A 20945-nucleotide genomic window follows, 5' to 3' on the forward strand; every position below is an offset into this window, starting at 1 on the left:
AGATAAGCCCCAGTGTTTATCTACAAAATTCTAACCACAGTTCCAGTGAACACAGTGTGTGCGCAACAATGTATTACAAAGCACTGTGCTATGGTTTCAACATGAAATGTCCCTCACAGGCTCAGATGTTTGAATGTTTGGTTCCAGGCTGGTGGCCATGTTTGGAGAGACTTTGGGAACTGGTGTATAGGGCCTAGGCTGCCACTCACAGCTTTGAGGGTCAGTAGCTCATTCCTGCTCCTGGGCAGCCTCTGTTCCCTGACCTTCCCATATGTAAATAGTTCAGATTGAAGTTTCCTGTCACATGAGCCCATACCATTCACTGTGGACCTGAAACTGAGAGACAAAGTGACACGTTACTTCAGTCAAGGACTTGCTTGATCACAGTGAAATAATAGTCAGGACTGGAAAATGTAATTTTCTGATATTTGTCTACTTATTTCATTAGCCTGCTATCAGATTTCTTATCTATCAGTTTGCCTAGATTATAGAAACTGTGAAAAGCATGTGAGATTATACAGCTATACATATATTAAGGTATATAGAATTTGTTTAGCAAATATTAAATGATGATAGACACAACACATTTTTTGAAATCAAAGTTTATTTGATTTTTTTCACAATGATAACTTTAATACATGTGAAATTCATTTTGGATTAATTATGGAGCTGAGTGAATTATTTGTTGGTCAATTCCAGATGCACAGGTTACTGGCCCAAGTACAGCTCTTAAGAAGATATCTGTAAAATAATCCCTATGTAACTACCGCATGAAGGAGGAGTGTCAGGTAAAATAGACACTCAGGTGGCATCGTTTGGGGAAAGAAATTTTCAGCCAGGTTTTGCCTTGTTATTTTGCCCAGATTGCACACTAGAACTGGGGAGAATGTCCCATGATGGGTGAAATGAAAGAAAATTTCCTCAAGGGTTAGGACAATTTCATCCAGGTTGTGGAGAGTCCTAGATCAGAGTCTCCTCTTTCATGAGTTATGCATTCAGACCCTGTTCCCTCTCTCACTCAATAGAAACAAAGCACAACTTCATTTTCCAACCTGACTCAACTTGTTTGAGAGCTCCATTCCCAATAGTGGGGTTGTTTCCTCTTAAAACTTAGAGAATAAGGGTTGGTAGTTAGCTCAGTGGTCACATACTTGCTTAGCCATCATGAGGCTGTGGGTTTGATTCCCAGCATCATACCACACCCTCCAAAACTTAGGAAAAAATGAAGGAAAGAAGTGAGGAAGAAAAATGTTAATGGTCTCGGTTACAGACTGACTTTAGACTTGCCCCATTATAAAAGGTGCTGGGCACAAATTATACCACAGACTGATCCACACCTTGGTCCAAGAGTCCATACACGCATCAGTTGATGACTACAGCCAAGCTGAGAGTTTAGCAAGTGGACAAAGCAAATCCTGTTAAGCAGAGAGAAAATCTATAGATAAGTAAGAAACAGAGCTTTCAAAAGTCAAAGATCCACGCAACTGAGCACTGACCAGGACAGTCTGTGCAGGCATCAAAAACACCCATGTCTGCATAAAACCCAGTGCTGTATGGCTCCTACTCCTGCTGTCTACTCAGGGAGCACAGAACAAGTTTCTAATTAATTACAACTCTTCATGTTCAACAAAATTCAAATTTGGCTTTGTTAATCATTGGTTCGTGATCTTTGTAAAGGTGTTTTTGAAACTCAGTGCTAAATAATACTTTTTTCCTACACCGACCTCTACTATCCTCATGTGTCCAGGTACATCAAAATCCCAGGACACAAATTCAAACTCCCATATTCCACTGGCTTTTCCAGACTGCTTGTCTATTCTGAAAAACTGTCTCCATGGATTTTGGGTTAGTTTCGTGTGGTTTGGTTTAGTTTTGGGGTTTTGGCTTGGTTTTGGGGGTTGTTTATTTGGTTGGTTTGATTTGGTTTGGGGTTTGTGTTTTCGTCTATCCTGGCTATCTAGTCCAAACTGGGAATTCCCTCTCCTCCCCCCTGCCAAAAAAGGCAACAAATTGCATTCTGAGACACAAGACAAGAACAGAAAGTTCATTTAATTCTTCAAGTAGACAATTGGTTCATTGGAGAGTTTATTGTGGCATAATACAGTTGAGAAGGCTCATAAGAATCCAGGACCAGGAATTGCAGTCAGCTTCCTAACCAGAGAACCGTGGTTGCCCTCTGCTCATCCTGGCCCCATGTGTGATGCTCCAGTGTCTGCTACTCTGTTTTTGTTTATTCCTTGGTACTTGACCCATGTAGTGTCTGCGTATTTCTCCTCTTACTGGTGTTAACTTCTAGTCTTTCATTCTTTCTGCTACTCGTAACATGATCTTACCCTGGCACACAGTATTACCCAAACACCATGTCCTAGTTAACTTTGTCAACTTAGTACCATCAATTAAGAAATTGCTGTGATCAGGTTGCCTTGTGGACATGTCTTTGGGAGACAATCTTGATTATTCTTATTGACATAAGACAGCCCAGACCACTGCAGGTACTACCACTCCTAAACAGGTGGTCTTGTATTGTATGAGAAAGCTTGCTAAGCATAGGCCTGCAGATAAGCTATCAAGCATTGTTCCTCTCTGGTTTCAGGCTCCTGTCTTGAGTTCCTGTACTGACTTCCCTCCATGAGAGACTAAGATCTAGAAGTATAAGCCAGATAAACCCTTTCCTGGCCTTAGTTGGTTTGGGTTAGAATGTTTTATCCAAGCAACAAAAATGAAACTAGAACATGATACCTCATGCTATCTCTACATATTCGGTTACCTTTATCAACAATAGAAACCCATTTTCCTTTTCTGAATTCCCATCAGAAGGAGTTGAGTAGCCAATTTTGAACAAGGCCTCAATCCCCAATCCAATCACCTAGTTCAACCCAGAGCCTTGATAATACAAATCAGATCCACACACATTTAACTGTTTCTGAATCAATGACAATTTCCGCAAGTTTCGAAAGTATTGTTGTTTAATCTCTCGGTTTGTTTAGCTTTTTCTCACCAGAGATGCCCCCCCATGAAATCTATCAGGCAAATATTTGTATCAGATCATCAGCACATTGAAAAGTAGGGGTCATCTCCTTCCTACCTTCAGAATCCTTGAGAGAAAATATTGTGCCAGGAAGTCTCAGAGCTAGTCCAAAGAGAATCCCAATTCAATTGGTACAGAGCATGTCAGAGTATACACAGAGATTTCTCTTACAAAGTTGGGATAACATTTTGACACAAGACTTTATGTTTTCATATAGGGGCTAACTAACTCTAGACCTATTCATGACTAGCAGCACTGTAGGCAACCCAAGTGCCCTGCCAGATATGAGAAAAACAATTTACAAAGATTTGCTTGGCAATGAGGTTGATCTCCCAGTCCAATTCCTCTGATGACTACTTCCCTTTTCACTGTTAAATGACTTTCTCATTTACTATTAGTTAGGAGAGGAGAACAAATGAAAACTTGGGGGGGGAAGGAGTGGGTAGTAAATTGAATAATGATGCCAAATCCATAAGAACTCAGAACTAGAGTCCCATTGGGAGGTTACAATAGCTACTGTGTTTGCAACAGATGAGTTCTATTCTCTTTTCATAACTCAGGAAGTTGATGTCCTCACAATTGGTCATACATGACAGTCTTGAATAATGATACATGCTCTGCCCTGAGGGAGTGAAAGAGAAAAAGAATTTTAAAGACCATTCATTCCTTCTATATTCTTGGTAATAGCTCATCTTCAAACCATCATAACCTTTCTCTACTCACTGCTAATCCAGAGAAGGGCTTTTATTCCAGAGCTGAGCAGAGACATCAACCCCTCCATCACTCAGTGTTATCTTAGGGAAAGGACCATCTTTCCACCCCTGTCCAAGACCACTCATCCTCATCAACTCCACTTCCCCACTCATCCTAAGCACAGAGAACACTATTATTTAGGAGGGAAGGTATGGTTAGCTGCCCATCACTCTATTCCCTACATTACCTTTTTTTGTGAGTATGTAAAAGTTCTCAGCAGCACAGGACTGTCTATGCTTCAGTGTGCAGGATCTCATGACGTCATAGCATAACCCAAGATGATACTGCTTACATTTATAACACATTTTTCCAAGATCTTCGAGACACAGAAAGAAGTACTTGGTGAATGTAATCTCAAGGAAAATTCTGCAATTGGAGCCTTCTCTGTGGGAAGTTAAGTATTAATTCATTGGTTCTAACCTTCCCCAAATAGGACTCCCATAAGAATCTTGTAAGAGAGAAACGTTGTTTTGTTTTGCTTTGCTTTGCTTTGCTTTGCTTTGCTTTGCTTTGCTTTGCTTTGCTTTGCTTTGCTTTGTTCTGTTTTGTTTGATACAGGGTCTCTCTATACAGCCCTGGCTGTCCTGAAACTCTTCATGTAGTCCAGACATAGCGATCCACCTGCCTTTGTTTCCCAAGTGCTGGAAATGTGATGGAGAAGTATATAAACACAAACCAAAAGTCTATCATTTGAGGAGATCAGAATTCCTGTAGAATTTACCCATCGAGCTCAAGTAATAAACATCTTGTCTACATGACAAGATTCTGAATATTTTGTCAGTAACCGATAAAAGGAAACAAAGGTATCCTCACCTCCTTACTAGCAGAAACAGAGTAACTATGCCAGAAGAAGCCTGGATTCTGAGGATTCCTTCAAAAGAGGGTTTACTCCTAAACATGTCACAAATGAACTGTTTACCAAAGATTTTTACAACAGTCACGGGCATACCTTGTCCAACTTCACGAAGGTCACCTACAAAGAGAAGGAAAAGTAGTCTCCCTTGTCACAGTCTCATAGACATCCACAGCCCCAGGGCCAGTTTTAGAAATTCCTCCTTTCCCAGCATCTAGAAACTTCTTAAGTAACCGCCAGTTGTATCTTCACTTCTAAGACTTACCCCAATACGGATAAGACAGAAAAATCATCCCCAGCACCAACAGAGCACACATCCTGCAACCCTTGTCTTCAGCAGCTTCCTGTGGGAGGTACTGACTCTTTTCTCACTTGAGAGGAGAGGCTGGCCTGTCCTTGGGACATTTGTCTAAATTACATCATTATTAATTTTCCAGGACAGACAGTACTTCTCAGTTCTCAGAATCATCGTGCCTGACTCCCTCAGGACACACTCCTGGATCTTAAAAGTTGTGACCTCCCTGATTCCCCAAACCTGCTCCTGTTTCGGGCTGCAGGGCTTGACAAATCTTGGAGTTGGTTGTTAGAACTCCATTTGTCCCATCCTTAAAGGAGAGTGAGAGCAAATCTCATCCATTCTACCTACTGGCTTCTCCACAGCTGCATAGATTTTTCTCTATCTCCACTACCCTTGCCATCAGCTGAGCCATCATTATCTTGACCGGCCAATAGCTTTATTATTTGGAATCCTTGCTTCTACTCTTGCCCCTTCATGGTGATTTCTCCAGGTAAAAACAGGAGAACCTTTTATAAGTCATAGATGCCATGTTGCCAATCCAAACCTTCCAAGGACTTCTCAGCATATTTAGGAAAAATTCTCAAACTCTTTCAGCTGATAAGGCACTTCCAGGGAAAATAAGTAATAACTACCTCTTCAGTGTCTTTCCCAGACATATTGACGTTGCTGGCTTAAGTCCTGACTCAGATGCCACCCAAACCGATACAACAGCATTATCTCAGCAGCCTGGGGAAAACAGCACCTCCGGGTCCCTTCCTGTCTCACTACCTGGCCTTGCATATCTGTTTCTTAACATCTTGGCTCTTTCACTAGGACAAAGCAAGGCTTTTATTTTATTTAGCATGACACACCCTGCATCTGGGGGCTTTGACTATAGAAAACATCTGACAAACATCTGTGACATGAATGAATGATGGTCTTGTCGCATCTACTTTTGCATTCATAGTTCATTTTCCTTGCTGAGCCAGCAAGTTTATCAGATTGATTTTCTTTTATTTTTGAGAATATAGTATAAATATACCATTTCCCCCTTTCCCTTTCCTCCCTCCAAACTCTGACATATTCCCCTCCTTGCTCACTTTCAAATTCATTGCTTTTTTTCATCAGTTGTTGTTACGTGCATATGTATATGTTTGTGCATAAATGTTTCTAAACATAACCTACTCGTTCTGTATACTACTAGTTGCACATATAGTTTCGGGGCTGACTTTTGGATATTGGATAACCATGATGTGGTCTTCTCTAGGAATGACTGTTTCTCCCACTCTGAACATTTCTTCGTTGCTTGTAGTTCTTGATTAATGGTTGAGGCCTCATGGACTTTCCCCATCCACTTTGGCATGGCTGTTGCTATTGTCCGTGTTTGGCTCATGTTTAGGCAGTCATGTTTGTGACACCTTATGTGTGTGACTTCTAACGTTTCTGGAAGACACAATCTCACAGCAAACTCCCTTTTCCTCTGGTTTTCACGATCTTTCTGGTCCCTCTTCCCCAATGATCCCTGGGTCTTAAGTGTGGGAGTTGTATTGTAGATATATCAGTGGGACTGAACTCCACAAACATTGCGTTTTTGATTGGCTGTGGTTTTCTGTAATGGTCTTAAAATGCTGCCAAGAGAAGTTTCCTTAATGAGAGGTGAGGACCACACTTCTCTGTGGGTAGGACATATATCTAGGGATTTATGCTAGCTTATAAAATGGTAGTTCTAGATTCTCCTCCAAAATCCATGACTTCACTATCCTCAGGTAGTTAGCTAGGTTTCCAGTATCCAGCATGAGTTCCCACTTGTGGAGTGGGTCTTCAGTCCAATTGGAGAGCTGTTGCTTACCACCCAGGCATGTGCACCACTAGTGCTTCCTTAAGGTTATCGTGGCCATATTGGTCATTGCTGTGGTTCGTAGGCATCATAGCTAGGTAGAACTATTGACTGCTTCCCTCCTTTGGAAGCTCACATGGTGACTTCTGGTACCAAGAAAGCTAGTCCTCAGGGAAGAGGCATTCTGGTCAGATCCAATTCGTGGGCCTCTGGGTTTTGTACCTGAAAAGCAAGGTGTCTTCGGCCATAAGGGCTTACCTTCCAATTCTGGGGAGGCAACCGAGGGCAATGGTGACAGTCTTTACATTTAGGGAGTCTCTTGGTAAATCCTGTCCAAAAACTAAAAAGAGAGCTTCTTGTGCCTAGGGTTGAAGTTTTTGTTCGGTTGTCTTTGTTTCTTGGGGAGAGCATTGTCAACCAAAATAAGAAAGGTTTTTTTAAACTATGTATGTATATTTATTTACTGACTTATACATATTATAAGGTTTTTAGGTAAATAGCTTATAGAATTATTCCTTATGACTTTTTCAACATCCTTATTGTTATTTTACCCTCCTTCTACAATACCTTCCCCCTCCATATTTAGTTCCCTCCTCCCTTTTATTCCATTTCCCCAGTCAGATCACCTGTTCCCTGCTATGACCCTCTCTATTGTTTGCCCATTCCCATACCCTAGCAATGGTCCCTTTTTACTTTCCTAATTAAAAAAAAAATGCAATCAACATGAAATAGTAAGTTAGGGCCCCGCCAGCCCGCTTCATGGGCTGCCTCTTTGGGCGCGCCCTGCTGCGGGCCTTGTTGTGCGGGCCATGCATTCCAGGCCTGCTGGTGCATCCCAGTTCCCGAGGGCCTTCCTGGCCCCAGACGCATACCCTGGTTGTGGTGAAGCCTGATGGGGTGCAGTGGAGGCTAGTGGGGACTGTGATACACAGCTTTGAGAGGCGGGGCTTCAAGCTGGTGGGGATGAAGATGTTGCAAGCACCAGAAAGCATCCTTGCTGAGCACTACCGGGACCTGCAGAGAAAGCCATTCTACCCAGCTCTTATCAGCTACATGAGCTCTGGGCCTGTGGTGGCCATGGTCTGGGAAGGGCACAATGTGGTCCACATCTCAAGGACCATGATAGGACACACTGACTCAACCGAGGCAGCCCCTGGGACAATCCGGGGAGACTTCAGTGTTCACATCAGCAGGAATGTCATCCATGCTAGCGATTCTGTGGAGGGTGCCCAGAGGGAGATCCAGCTGTGGTTTCAGAGCAGCAAACTGTTAAACTGGGCAGACGGCGGTCACCACAGCAGCTGCAGCCCAGCCTGAGGGTTTGAACTGCCCACTGTTCTTCAGGGTTCATCCAACCCTGCCAACAAGAACCCAAGCCCATACTCTTCCCATCTTCAAAACCACACCCTGTTCACCTTTAGTCCAACTCCAGCCCAGGGGAGTCTAAGTCTCAACTTTAGGTGCCTTGTATCCTAAACCAGCACAATATTGGATCATATCCTTCTGTACCTAAGTGCCAGACAACCTTTCAGACATTATCAGAGGTGATTTTGCCTGCTCCAAAGGAGAGACATTAAAATCTTCTGCTTTAAACGGGAAAACAAAAAGAAATAGTAAGTTAGTCTAAGTGGAAATAAATATTTGGATTTTAAGAAAAACCACTCCTTCAGTTAATTACACACTTCAATAAAACGATGGATAATAAATTAAGTAGAACTCAGTGATTTTTAAGTAAAAATCTAACTCTGTTAGAGCATGCCAGTTAAATATTAATGACTAAAACTTTCCAAGTAAGAACAAAGGAGGCAAATCACAGTGTTGCCCTTCTTGCTTAACCAGTCAAAAGAAACATAGTTACTATAAATACAGCAGGTGAACTACTGGACTGACAAATTCAAAGCCAGGTGTACTGAATTCTAGTCTCCAGCTGCACTAAATGGTCATCATTAGTGTGGCACATCTTGATCCACAATGTGGCCTAATGTCAGGACAGGTCACTCATGGTTACAGAAAGACATAGACATTGTCTTGTTTTTAAGCCAGGCATATGCCCACACAGAAAGAAAGGTATTCTTGGGAAGAACTTTCAAGAAGTAGCCTGGAATGCCCTGGGTAATGTGAGGCTTTCTATGATGAGGTGCTGGGTGAATCGGAAGAAAAGTCTATCTTAAACTATCATCTAACGCCATGATAGCTCCCTGGTTCCCACAATGATGAAAGTAATTGTACACAAAATATAAGAATCATGTTTCAGTCATGGCACCAATCTATTACAAGCTGGTGAGCAGGACAAGCTAACATGATACTATTGGCATAGTTAAATCTTTCAGAAATGTCTTACCAAATGTGTACCCTATCCCCCGAAATCATCTCAATCCAACCATAACAGATCATACATTGGTTCCTCAGGTGAAATTTCTTACAAACAGCCCAGGACTCTTATACCACCCAGTATGTCCATGGATGGAAGAGGCCATCGTGGACACAGAGTATCTGTCCATCTTTTACATCTCTAAGTGGAAGACAATCAAATAGATCCGAAAAAATATATTCACACATTGGTACTTCCATAATTTTATAGATATTAACAATAAAAGTCATGTACTTGAGTGACTTCTCTGTTTTGGCTTTCTAGACAATACTATAATACATTCTGAAGATAAAACTTTCAGTGCTACCAGAGCAGTCATAGGCTCCAGGGAATAATTACCTCTGTTTGCATGTCTCTGTGATTTTCTACCAATTCTAAAGGGTTCCATTAGGTCATAGAATTGACCATGTCTCCACAGATGGTATAAAGTTAGTGAAGTTCCTATATGTTGTTTTAGTTCTTTGCTAAATTTTCCTTAACTTTCATACACAGCATCCACAAACATTAACCCATGGATTCAACTCCTTAGTGAATGTCTTGTCGCCTGTGGGTGCCCACTCTAATTCCTTGATGACTCCTTCTCCCTTTCCTCACTGCCCCCACCACTGGCTGCTTGGTTCCTGGCCACTGCATGTTCCTGGAAGAGTATCAGAAAGACCCACTTCTTCTAACAGGGAACCTGGGGATTAGAAAAGGGAATGGGGAGGTGTGGAGAGGCGCTATAGAGCACAGTTCTTGCCCACTGCTGCCATCTGCCAGCCTTTCCTGGCTCTTGCTTATTTCCCCAACAGAACTCTCTTGATAAAACAATTGCATCCCAACAAAACACAGAATGTCGTGTCTGAAATGCTGAGAAGTCCCTATCAATACTCTTCCAAACCTCTCTATTTTCTCATCAACCAAAGGCAAAATAGAAACCTGTGATTTCTTCCTTCACTCTGTGTCTGACTCCTTTGCTTTGGGTTATCTGCTTGCCTCTGTGTATAAGCGTGTTAAACGGGGAATTAATTATTGTCTGAGTCGATCAAGTCCAGGAACTGCAGAGCCTGGCTGTTGACTCCCTGAATTAGAGCAATCATCCATGAAGTTAAGGTTGCGCCTTGGAACAAGTGCAAATCTTTTGAGAACCAGCCCATCCCCTCAAACAATAGGTTCTTCTTAGATCAATTGAGCAATGATCAAGCCTGCCCAGTTAAACCGTTTAAATTTGTTTTCTATTTAAAAATAAAACATGTCAGGGTCACAAATAAAATGCCATTACACTGTTCTAGCTGCTTCTACCAACATGACCACATCCATTAAACCTCTTCTCTGTGTTCCTGGCCATTACATTAGTGAACTTTAAAATCATCCTTAATGTCTTTATACCCAACATATATACACACATGTACACAGCTCACCTATGTGTGTGCTCATTTAATACCTTGGCATTTTTAAGACTTCTATTGATTAACCTAGTGGGGTTGTCAGACCCAGGGATTTTGCCCAGAAACTCCAATTATACCCTATTTGCTAAAAAGAATTTGAACTAATTTAACAATTTTGTTTATGTGATCATTCACTATAAGCCAGTGTATTACCATGCAAAAATATAAACACATTTAAATAATGCATATATATGCACATAGCCAAGCATAGGGAGACTTTTTCATTTTTTCTATTCATTGAAAGTAGATATCTTCTTATACAATATATCCTGATATATAGCCTTGTAGTTTCCCCTCTCTCGACTCATCCCAATTCCTCCCCACCTCTCCTCATCTCCAGATCTACTGTCTCTCACTAGAAAAGAATAGGATTCTAAGAGATAACAACCAAACATAACAAAATAATAAATAAAAAGACAAATCAAAAACCATCAGATCAAAGTTGGGCAAGGTAACCCAACAGAAAGAGTCCTACGAGCAGACACAAGTATCAGAAATCCACCTGTGTTCACACTCAGGAGTTCCATAAAAATACTAAGCTAAAAGCTATAATATGTATATACACATACGCATACATACACACATATATATATGTGTATATATATATACGTGTGTGTGTGTGTGTGTGTGTGTGTGTGTGTGTGTGTGTGTGTACAGAGTACCTGGTGCAGACTTTTGCTTGTTGCACCAGTTCATATGCACCTTGTTTGCTGACTCAGAGGGTCTTGTCTTCCTGTTGTTCTCCATCCCCTCTGGTTCTTACATTCTTCTCCCTCCTCTTCCATGTGGTTCCCTGAGCTTTATGGGGAGGGATTGGAAGCGGGAGTCTCATTTAGACTTCCTCTCCATGTAAAGCCTGGCTGTGGGTCTCTGCATCTGCTCCCATCTGTTGTCAGAGGAAGCCTCTCTGATGATGACTAGCTAAGGCATCAATTTTACATGGAGCTATTTAAAGCACAAAGATTTTTCTGTTCTTATTTATATATCATTTGCCAGTCTTTAACTTGGACTATTGATCTGATTTTAGGTTTTTAATAATTAATTTTATGCACTTATTTATTTTTACATACCAATCCCATTTCTCCCTCCCCTCTTCCCACTTCCCCCACCTTTCCCCCACCTCATCCTCCATCTGCTCCTCAGAGAGGGTAAGGCCTCCCTAGGAAGTTAACTAAGTCTGTCCAATCACCTTGTTGAGGTAGGATATGCCTATGCACACACAAAAAGCTTACAGAACACCAAATAAACTGTACCAAAAATAGTCTCCTTGTCATATAATAATCAAAACACTAAGCATACAGAATAATGAAAGAATATTAAGAACTGCAAAGGAAAAAGGTCAAGTAATATATAAAGGCAGACCTATTAGAATTACACCTGACTTCTCAATGGAAACCATGGAAGCCAGAAGTTCCTGGACAGGCTTTATGCAGACACTAAGAGACCACGATTGCCAGACCAGACTACTATACCCAGGAAAAAATTCAAACACCACAGACAGAGAAAACAAGATATTCCATGACAAAACCAGATTTAAACAACTCCTATCTACAAACCCAGTCTTACACAAAGTACTAGAGGGAAAACTTCAACCCAAGGAAGTCAACTACATTCACAAAAAAAACAGGCAAGAGATGATCTCACAGCAGCAAATCCCAAAGATGGGAAATGCACACAAAATGCCACCACCAACAACAAAAACAAAAAAAAAGGAACTAGCAATCACTGGTCACTAATATCCCTTAATATAAATTGATCCAATTTGCCTATAAAAAAAACACAGGCTAACAGATTGGATACAAAAACAAAATTCTTTCTTATACTGCATATAAGAAACATACCTCAACCTCAAAGACAGACATTACTTCAGAGTAAAGGGTTGGGAAAAATTCTAATCAAATGGACCTAAGAAAAAGCTGGTGTAACTATCCTAATATCTAACAAGAGTCTTCAAACTAAAATCAATCAAAAGAGACAAAGAAGGACATTTTATATTTGTCCCAGGAAAAATCCATCAAGAGGAAATCTCAGTTCTGAACATCTATGCCCCAAATACAAAGGTACCCACATTTGTAAAAGAAACAATACTAAAGCTTAAGATTAAATCACATATTAAACCCCACACACTAATAGTGGGAGACTTCAACACCCCACTCTCACCACTGGACAGGTCTGCCAGACAGGAAATTAACAGAGAAATAAAGGAACTAACAGATGTTATGACTCAAATGGACTTAACAGACATCTATAGAATATTCCACCCAAACACAAAAAAATACCTTCTTTTTATTTTTTTATAGCGTTCAGATATTGAAACAATGAACCCCAAGAACCTGGAGTCCCTTTCCCTTGAAACCTAATGCTGGGAGAAGTCTGATGCCATCGGAGGGAGAACTTGGCCCCTACAAACAAGGTTTCATGCAGTTCTCAAAGCTTGTCTGACCGTTTGCAGGATGAAACTGGAGGCCTACACAATAATCAGTCACCATTAGCTAAAACCAAACCTTGACCTGGACTGCTTAGACGTACATGTCTCCAGCCCTCTGTTTAAACTTTAATCTCACTTTGGATCCCAAAGATGCACTGGAGGAGCCACTGGATCTCTTTGTCCCTCTCCCCAATGTAAATTTCTTTTTTCTACTTTTACTATTAATTTGACTGTTTTAATTGGCTTCTGGAGGAGAAGTGGCCAAACCTGGCTCTTGGGGGACAGACTGTGAACCCAAGTTCAGTAACAGTAAATATTTATGTAGAGTTATTTTATATTATATTCTCATAATATAATACAAGTACTATAACGTGAGGTACTATAAGTAACCTAAATATGTTTTAAACTCTACAAGAGTCTATGCATAAGCTATATAGAAATGCTATACTATTTTACCTATTGAACATCACAAATTTTGAGATATGTGGAGGTGCCTGAAGCCAATATCCTCTTGATGCTGGGGGACGACTATGATTAATATGATAAAGACTATATTGTAAAAATAAGTTAACACGGGCTGGAGAGATGGCTCAGTGGTTAAGAGCATTGCCTGCTCTTCCAAAGGTCCTGAGTTCAAGTCCCAGCAACCACATGGTGGCTCACAACCATCTGTAATGAGGTCTGGTGCCTCCTCTGGCCTTCAGGCATACACACAGACAGAATATTGTATACATAATAAAGAAAGAAAGAAAGAAAGAAAGAAAGAAAGAAAGAAAGAAAGAAAGAGAGAAAGAGAGAGAGAGAGAGAAAAGTTAACACTATGGAAACACTGACAATCGTTCATTGTCATTATTTTCTTTATATATGGGAATTCTGGGGTGCCTTTAATAGTGATAGAGTCCTTATGACTCTTGGGTTAGCTTATCCCACTGGATTAGAGTCCTGAGAACTTGCCAGTGACTTCCATGTTCTTGGCTCCATATTTGAAGAATAAACTTCCAAGACCAGTGAAAGTAAATTTTACAAAGAGGTGTTTTATTACAGAAAAGAAAAAGGTGGAGTCCCTGTACAGCAGGAGGGGTGCCCTGGGCAGGGGTACCGTGAGCCTCTCCGTCTTGGGCATAACAAGACTTTACTGGACTGAGGAATGGGGTGAGCTGGTCAGTGCAGTTGCCATTAGGATGTCCAGGCGCCTCTGAGTTGCAGTCATATACTCTGTACAGCTTCCCGGGAAGGAGTACTTTTTTGCAGGGCAAGCGACAGGAAAATCTAGATCTCCGGCAGCTCCCCGTCCCCCGCAACACACCTTTCTACCATCCCTGGCTTCTGTCCCTGACAGAATCAGAGACATTTTAGTTTAAAACCCTCAAACACTTCTGAGTTCAGAAGCTCAAGGCTGCTCACCGGCTCAAAGACATTTCTAGCTTTTAACCAAGAAATTGTTCACATTTCAGGGTCCTTTTACCTTAAAACTCCCTGGTCAACTTCCAACTCCAGGTCTCAAGGCTATGGAGACCATAGCCAATGAACTTGAGCTCTCAAAATAAACCTAGTGTGACCGACTCCCCTTAGGCATGAATAATCACCAACTTCTGCTGAAGCAGAAAGCCTCTCCCTGGAGCCCAGCTGACTTCTGCTTGCAGCCCTTAGGTAGCTCTGCTTCACGCAAGACATCTGGGCCCAAATGAACAGGCATGTCTTACCACTCTTCTCCCTCTTCTGCCTTGTTGTGGGTGAGTCCCAGACCTGAGGAATGAACTCCAGGGGCAGGATCAAGGGGGCTGCGGTGAATCTCCATGTGTGTAGCCATGTCCATATAGGCAGACCTTTGACCATATTTAGAAGGAAGGGAGATGGCTTTCGGAATGCTCTCTCTGCCTTTTCTTCCATCTTCTTCGTCTTTTCCAGCACTCTGTTATATCTCTATGGCTGTGTAGGCCTTTATTTTGTTACCCTTACTGCCAGTGCCAAACCCCATAATCCAGATGCCTAGGAAAGTTTCCTTAAAGCATCCACTCTACTCTTAAATCTATGTTGCCGAGGGAACTGGCCATTCAAAAATATTGTGAGTGTCTTAGTCCTAGACATTGGCTTCTGATAACAATTCCAGGGGCCTAGTTACAAGCCATTTAGGAAAAGAAATTCTGTACATCCTGGAATCTGACAGGTTTTCCCAAACTTGTCCAGTAATTGTCCTGAATTCTTTAATTTGACACGTGGAGACAAAAATCTTCTTACAAGGACCTGTGAGATCAGAGTACAGTGCATTAGTTAAATCAGATATAATTTGAAACAACATGGTCCTAATAAGATGGTCAATAAAAGCTACATCCTTTCCATTTTTAGTGCCATGGGGATATTTTTAAACAGTTTTTAGCGTGTGTGCATGCGTGCATACATGCATGTGTATGTATGTTGCACATGCCATAGTATGCGTGTGATCAGAGGACAGCTTTTGGAAGTAATTTCTCTCCTTCTGCAGTGTGGGTCCTAAAGTTCAAATGCAGGTCCTTCAGGCTTGACAGCAAATTATCAACTAAGCCAGTTGACCAGCTTCTGCAAATAATTTTTAATTGAACCCATATTTTAATTATTCACTCTTCCAGAACCTCCTGAAGGTATTCCTCACTGACCATTTTTAAGCTAGAGGAATAAAGTGTGTAGAAGTGAAATCCTCACACAAATTAAGGGCTGGAAAGATAGTTCATGCTGCCCAGGAACGAGGACCTAAGTTCTGTCCTCAGAACTACCCTAAAACAAAGCCAGATCTTGTGTTGTGGGCTTCTAATCCCAGTGCTAGAGAGGCAGCGACAGGCAGATCCCTGAAGCTCACTGGCCAGCCTGTTGAACCAAGTAGATGAACCCTGAACCAGTGAGAGAAAGTTATCCAAAATGTAAAGACTGAGAATCCTTTCCCATGCTCGATGGCCTTTTATCTCCATCACTAAAGGCAAAAGAGTAGACAAAAGGTTCAACTGTCGCCCCCTAAACACTCAACCATCAGTTCTTCACCTGCCCAGACACCTTTGGAAGGCTGCTCAATCCAACTCTGCCATCTCCCTCCCCACCCCAAGTCCCTGCCCTCACGTCAAGCTCTGTGTTGTCTCCAGAAGCAACATCTCTGACGTGTGTAACATGCCACCTCCGCACACCGTCAGACCACTGCAGAAGAGGCTTTGGCATCTGCCATGCTCAGAAGTACGAAACATGCATGAGCCTAAGGATCTACTCCAGTAAGTTGCAGGGCTTGGGCATCTCTGACCCAGGTCACAGTACAAACTGCCCTAAGCGCGGAGGCTACAAACCTATAAGGCAGGCAGGAGGTGCAGGGCAGGATGAAAACAGCCACACAGATTCTTACTTCGCAGACATCAAAGCCCTGCTTTTCTTGCTTTCTAGCAGGAGAAGGAATGAAATGGGTGCATAGCATTGAGTTATCAGGGACCACAGGCAAACAAGTCAACTTGACGGCTTTCCAGCAGTTTATGCATTGGAGCTCTTAGGAAGGGGGCACTGGGAAGCCATCCGTAAGCCTGTCTGGTTAAGGCCAGGCATGTTCTGCCCTGGATGCTGAGATCACTGTCTAACATCTTTGGTTCCATTCTGTTGCAGATAGAACTCTCCAGATATCATACATGGTGTGTCAGAGATTCTGCAAGAACTTGACGTACGACTTCAACAACCGGACTTATGTTCATAAATGTTGTAACTACGATTATTGTAATTTCAAAATCTAAGATATCCCCCCAGACCTCATTCCAGAAGGTCCAGGGGTCTTTCTTCCTTTACACTCTACTTATCCTGCCTTTCTGCACCGTATGTATGAAGGATACTCCTGTTCCCTTCTTAACTCCACATTATTCTTCCTGGCTCCTTCAGCTTGGATCTCACTTTGGACAAGGGATGGTGGGGGATGATGGTTTTAAACAATGGATTTTTTTCCTCCTGCTAGAATTAGCATCTTTATCCACTAAAAGACCTGTCTCAGAAAACTCTGCACAGAAAGATATGGAACGGGGCCACCCTAGAACTCTATACTGGCTTAAATAATTGGGGTGGACCAGAAAGCCTCCAATGGAAAATCCCCAAATATTTTTTTTAGTTGAACATCCCATGAATCTCCATAATGGTTCAGCAGAAATAGAACAAACTGGAGGTGGGCACCGAAGATTTTGCTCTGTGAATACAAAGTTGGTTTCTTTGGCAGAGAGTGTCCATTTTAGACTCAGTCATTCTGATTTTCTTGACAAAATACATTCTCACACGTTTTCACAGGGCATAGTAAGCATAGGACTTCGGCCTCAGTGGCATTCCCAGATCACATTAGGCCATGAGTACACCCCTAGAGACGAGGGTCAACAGCACACTGCATCACATTTAGTCTCCTTCTCCATTCTTTTCCCCCTTTGCCAGCCACCTCTCCTCCTTCACTGCAACATGCACTCTCCCAGTAGAAGTGGGCTGTGCTTCGAGTCTTTCTCCAGCACGTCCCATGGCCCCAGCAGGAAGCCTTTCAGAACTCCTCATCTGTGCTGCAGACTGGTCCCCCAGAGGCATCTTTATCCTCCCACAGCATCTCCCATGAGCCTCAGGTCACCGTGTAGAGCCCAATGGACCTAGGACTCCGGTCCTTTAAAACCTGTCTACAGATAATAAACCCACTTCACGTAATTGTGTACAAGTGTGTTCTTTCTCAGTGGACCCACACAGGTAACACATTCACGGTGGCTCTAAACAGCAGCCCAGGATACAATAGGTACAATCACTCAATTGCTGTTTCTTACAGTTGGCATTGTGATGTTCTTCGCTGGTCTTCACAAATGGGAGTCCTAGTCTTCTGTATGTTGTAAACCCTCCCTCTGGCATCTAGCATGAGTATGTCCCCAAAGAACCTTACAATTACAGACATTGCTCTAGGCTTCCAGACTAAATGTCGATTGTCGTGTACTTAATGACTATTCATCAGAATCCTTTTGAGATTGAGAACTATAACTGAATTTTGAGACCCATGGGTCCCAAACCACTGTATCCCCCCAACAGAGATCTAAAACCTTTGTTTCTTCTAGTTAGACCAAGCCTGTCTATACATTGCCAGCCCTTTCTTCCCTGTACTTAGAAAGTATTGGGTTTACTTTTAAGTAAAAAGGTTGCTATTGGTCTCATCCTTTCTAAAACAAATTTTTTTGCTTTGAATTTACATGTGTGCATATCACTTGAGAATATTTGATTTTTCAGTTTGAATTAAAAGTCCTGTGAAGAACCTAATAAAAACTTCCCTACTTTTCAGAAGGAAAGAGAATAAGTTAGTCCATCGTTGCATGACCTCCACTGCCTGTGAAACTGAGTTGTCCTAGAGACAGCAGATCGGGATGCCATCTCCTAGCCTTAAGCTGCCAGACCTTAGGAGAAAGCAAATGGAAGAGAAGAAACTGACAAAAAAAAAAAAAAAGAAAAAACAGTTCCTGCAGAAGGACGCAGGTAGCATACTGGGTGTGCTCACTCTCGCAGCTGCTGGGTCACGGCTGTACCTACAGCGTGTCTTAAGCTAAGGAACAGGCTGTGCAAGCATTCACCCAAAGACGAAGCAGAGTCCTGGCTGGAGTTAGCACTGAAGTGGGGCTTAAGAGTGACAGGGATGGGGATCGCGATAGCTGCTAAGGAAGCCAGAATTTTCAAGTGGTAAACCCCACCCATCATCCTTTTGCATTTCATGAATTGATTTATAGTGGGAATGTTGTGTTTCTTTGCTTTGAAGCAGGACTTCACTGTGTAGCTCAAGCTGATCTCAAAACTTGTTTTCCTCTGGTCCCAATCTCCTGTGTGCATGAGCCACCAAAATAAATAAATAACTGGGAGATTCCGTTGATCGTATGGGCCTGTGTGCAAGTCTGTAGGACATTTTCTTCATTGCTGGTTGAGAAGGAGATCCACGCCCACTGTGGTCACTGCCATCCCTGGGCAGACGGCCCTGTATTGTATCAGAAAGTTGTCTGAGCAGAAGTCAGAGAGAGAGAGCCAGGAAGCCGCGTTCCTCCATACTTTCTGCTTCGATTTCTGTTTGAGTTCCTGCTCCAATTTCCCTCAATGATAGATTGTGACTTAGAAGTATAACATAAAATGAACCCTTCCCCTCCCTGTCAAACTAGAGTATTTGATTGTTATTGGTTTATCCATTTTCCTATTCCTTCTGTGTACAGATCTTTCCTGTTAGTGTTCCGTGTCATAACAAGCTTCAGAAGCACACTTTTCCTATATGTGAAAATTTCTGACAGTCTGTTTTAACATTCCTCATGTAATTTTTGGGCCATTTCAATTCTAACCTTTTCCATCTTGTCTTGTTTCCTTTTTCAAAAATGTATTTAATATAATCAAACTCTGATATTAGTTATATCATATAAACTAATCTTTTTTATTGAAGTCTTCCATTTCTAATACCACAAAGAATATTTTTGTTGACTATTTGAGGGTTTTTCCTTCTGATTGTTTGTCTTGTTTGACTATAATATGACGGCTTTTGTTGCCTTATGCTTTGCAAACTCTGGGTTCTTCAGTATATTTCTTATAAACAGGAACATTTCCCCCATATCCACAAGATTCTCATCACAATCACAAGATTATGACTAAAACGATGTATCATCTACTGGCTAAGTTTCTACAATCTTTCAGTAACATTTCTTTAGTGAAATAATTCAACCCACAATCACAATATCACACCTAGTTACCACATCTAAGTAGTCCCCCCAGTCCAGAATAGTTTCACAATCTTCCTTTTGTTTTCATGCTCTTGATATTTTAACATTTCTGCAGTTCCTCACACTGGATCAGTCCACAGTATCTGCCTGACTCCATTCAGGTGGCAGATCTGCAACCACAAACAACACATGATGATGAACACAAAATACTGTATCCTTTCCAGCGCCTCCCATCCGTGGGCGTGCAATTCTCTCTCACTCCCATCCATGGGTGTACAGTTCTCTCTCATCACCAAAGATCTTAACTGATGACAAACCAAGAGGTTTCTCTTCTTCAAAACCATTCATTCTGAAGAGTCAAGTCAAGGTGGCAGCGTGAAAGCAGGCTCAGTATGACCCCAGGATGGAGAACAGTCAGGAAAACCAAGGATAGCCTTTATACTGAAGAGAGAAAAAGCAAAGGGCATCAGAATTCACAACAGAGTTCAGAGTTTCCCAGTGAGGGCAAGGGGAAGTTGAAGACTCACAAGTTAAGCCAGGCAGTCCTGTTCAGAAAGGGCCTGAAAGTCAATCTTAGTGGTACATAGTAGGCCCATAGTTCTTAAAGTTTGGGGGAGGGATCAGACAGAATTTCATTGTGTAGCCGGGCTGTCCTGGAACTCACTCTGTAGACCAGACTGACCTTGAACTCACTCAGAGATCCACCAACCTCTGCCTTACGAGTGTTGTAATTAAAATCATGCACCATTATTGTCCAGTTTAGTTCTTACAATTTTTAATCCAAGTGGAAACCTAAGTAAGAAGTCAGAATGGATGATATCCTCTTAGGCATCTCTGTACCTTGGAGAACTACACCCACATACCCTCTTAAAATAGAACATATTTCTTGGTACAGAGCTTATCGAAGGCCCTTAAAAAGACCCACAGACTGAGAGCCTAAAGATAGATATACAGTCATGTACCCTGGGTTGGAGCTGGCAACACAAGGTAGTCATGAAAATGGGAGATCTGATTGAAGACATGCAGAGAAACTCAGAAATACAGAAACTCAGACAATGAAGAGCTCAGTGGTAGGTTGGTGGGTAGCCCTATCCTTTTGGTGAAGAAGAAACTGATGACCCTGAACCAGAAGTCAGGTTTCTCCTTGGTCTTGAAGTTTTCTAGTTGCAGTAGTGAGAACACTAAACTCGTATGTGTGAACTCGCTACAGGTTCCTCCTTTGCACGGGGTGTTTAGTGTTGAGCAGGATTAGAAAGCACTGAGATGAGTCCTCTAGTAA

The 20945-nt window shown here is 42.0% G+C and overlaps 3 protein-coding genes across 5 annotated transcripts; 2 read left to right on the top strand and 1 right to left on the bottom strand.

Annotated features, from left to right (window-relative positions):
* Window positions 1-2926: 2926 nt before the first annotated feature.
* On the bottom strand, window positions 2927-5063 carry Pate2 (prostate and testis expressed 2). The gene is made up of 4 exons (XM_085688560.2): window positions 4900-5063; window positions 4741-4754; window positions 3969-4119; window positions 2927-3650 (listed from the first exon to the last, which is right to left on the bottom strand). Exons 1-4 carry the CDS (start codon window positions 4949-4951, stop codon window positions 3514-3516), a joined length of 354 nt encoding a protein of 117 aa, XP_085544686.1. The 5' UTR covers window positions 4952-5063; the 3' UTR covers window positions 2927-3513.
* Window positions 5064-7507: 2444 nt separating this feature from the next.
* On the top strand, window positions 7508-8095 carry LOC125416072 (nucleoside diphosphate kinase D, mitochondrial-like). Of its 2 annotated transcripts, XM_087905098.1 has the most exons (2): window positions 7508-7725; window positions 7828-8095. In XM_087905098.1, exons 1-2 carry the CDS (start codon window positions 7508-7510, stop codon window positions 8063-8065), a joined length of 456 nt encoding a protein of 151 aa, XP_087761224.1. In that variant the 3' UTR covers window positions 8066-8095. The 2 variants fall into 2 exon arrangements, with proteins under 2 accessions (XP_087761224.1, XP_048314723.1); XM_048458766.3 differs by having other exon boundaries at window positions 7508-8095.
* Window positions 8096-14658: 6563 nt separating this feature from the next.
* On the top strand, window positions 14659-16711 carry Pate3 (prostate and testis expressed 3). 2 transcript variants are annotated; one of them, XM_048458791.1, is made up of 3 exons: window positions 14659-14707; window positions 16085-16211; window positions 16591-16711. In XM_048458791.1, exons 1-3 carry the CDS (start codon window positions 14659-14661, stop codon window positions 16709-16711), a joined length of 297 nt encoding a protein of 98 aa, XP_048314748.1. The 2 variants fall into 2 exon arrangements, with proteins under 2 accessions (XP_048314748.1, XP_048314747.1); XM_048458790.1 differs by having other exon boundaries at window positions 16085-16207; window positions 16587-16711.
* Window positions 16712-20945: the final 4234 nt, after the last annotated feature.

The sequence above is a fragment of the Myodes glareolus genome, chromosome 4 (genome assembly GCF_982192425.1).
Source record: "Myodes glareolus chromosome 4, mMyoGla1.1, whole genome shotgun sequence".
Classification (NCBI taxonomy): domain Eukaryota; kingdom Metazoa; phylum Chordata; class Mammalia; order Rodentia; family Cricetidae; genus Myodes; species Myodes glareolus.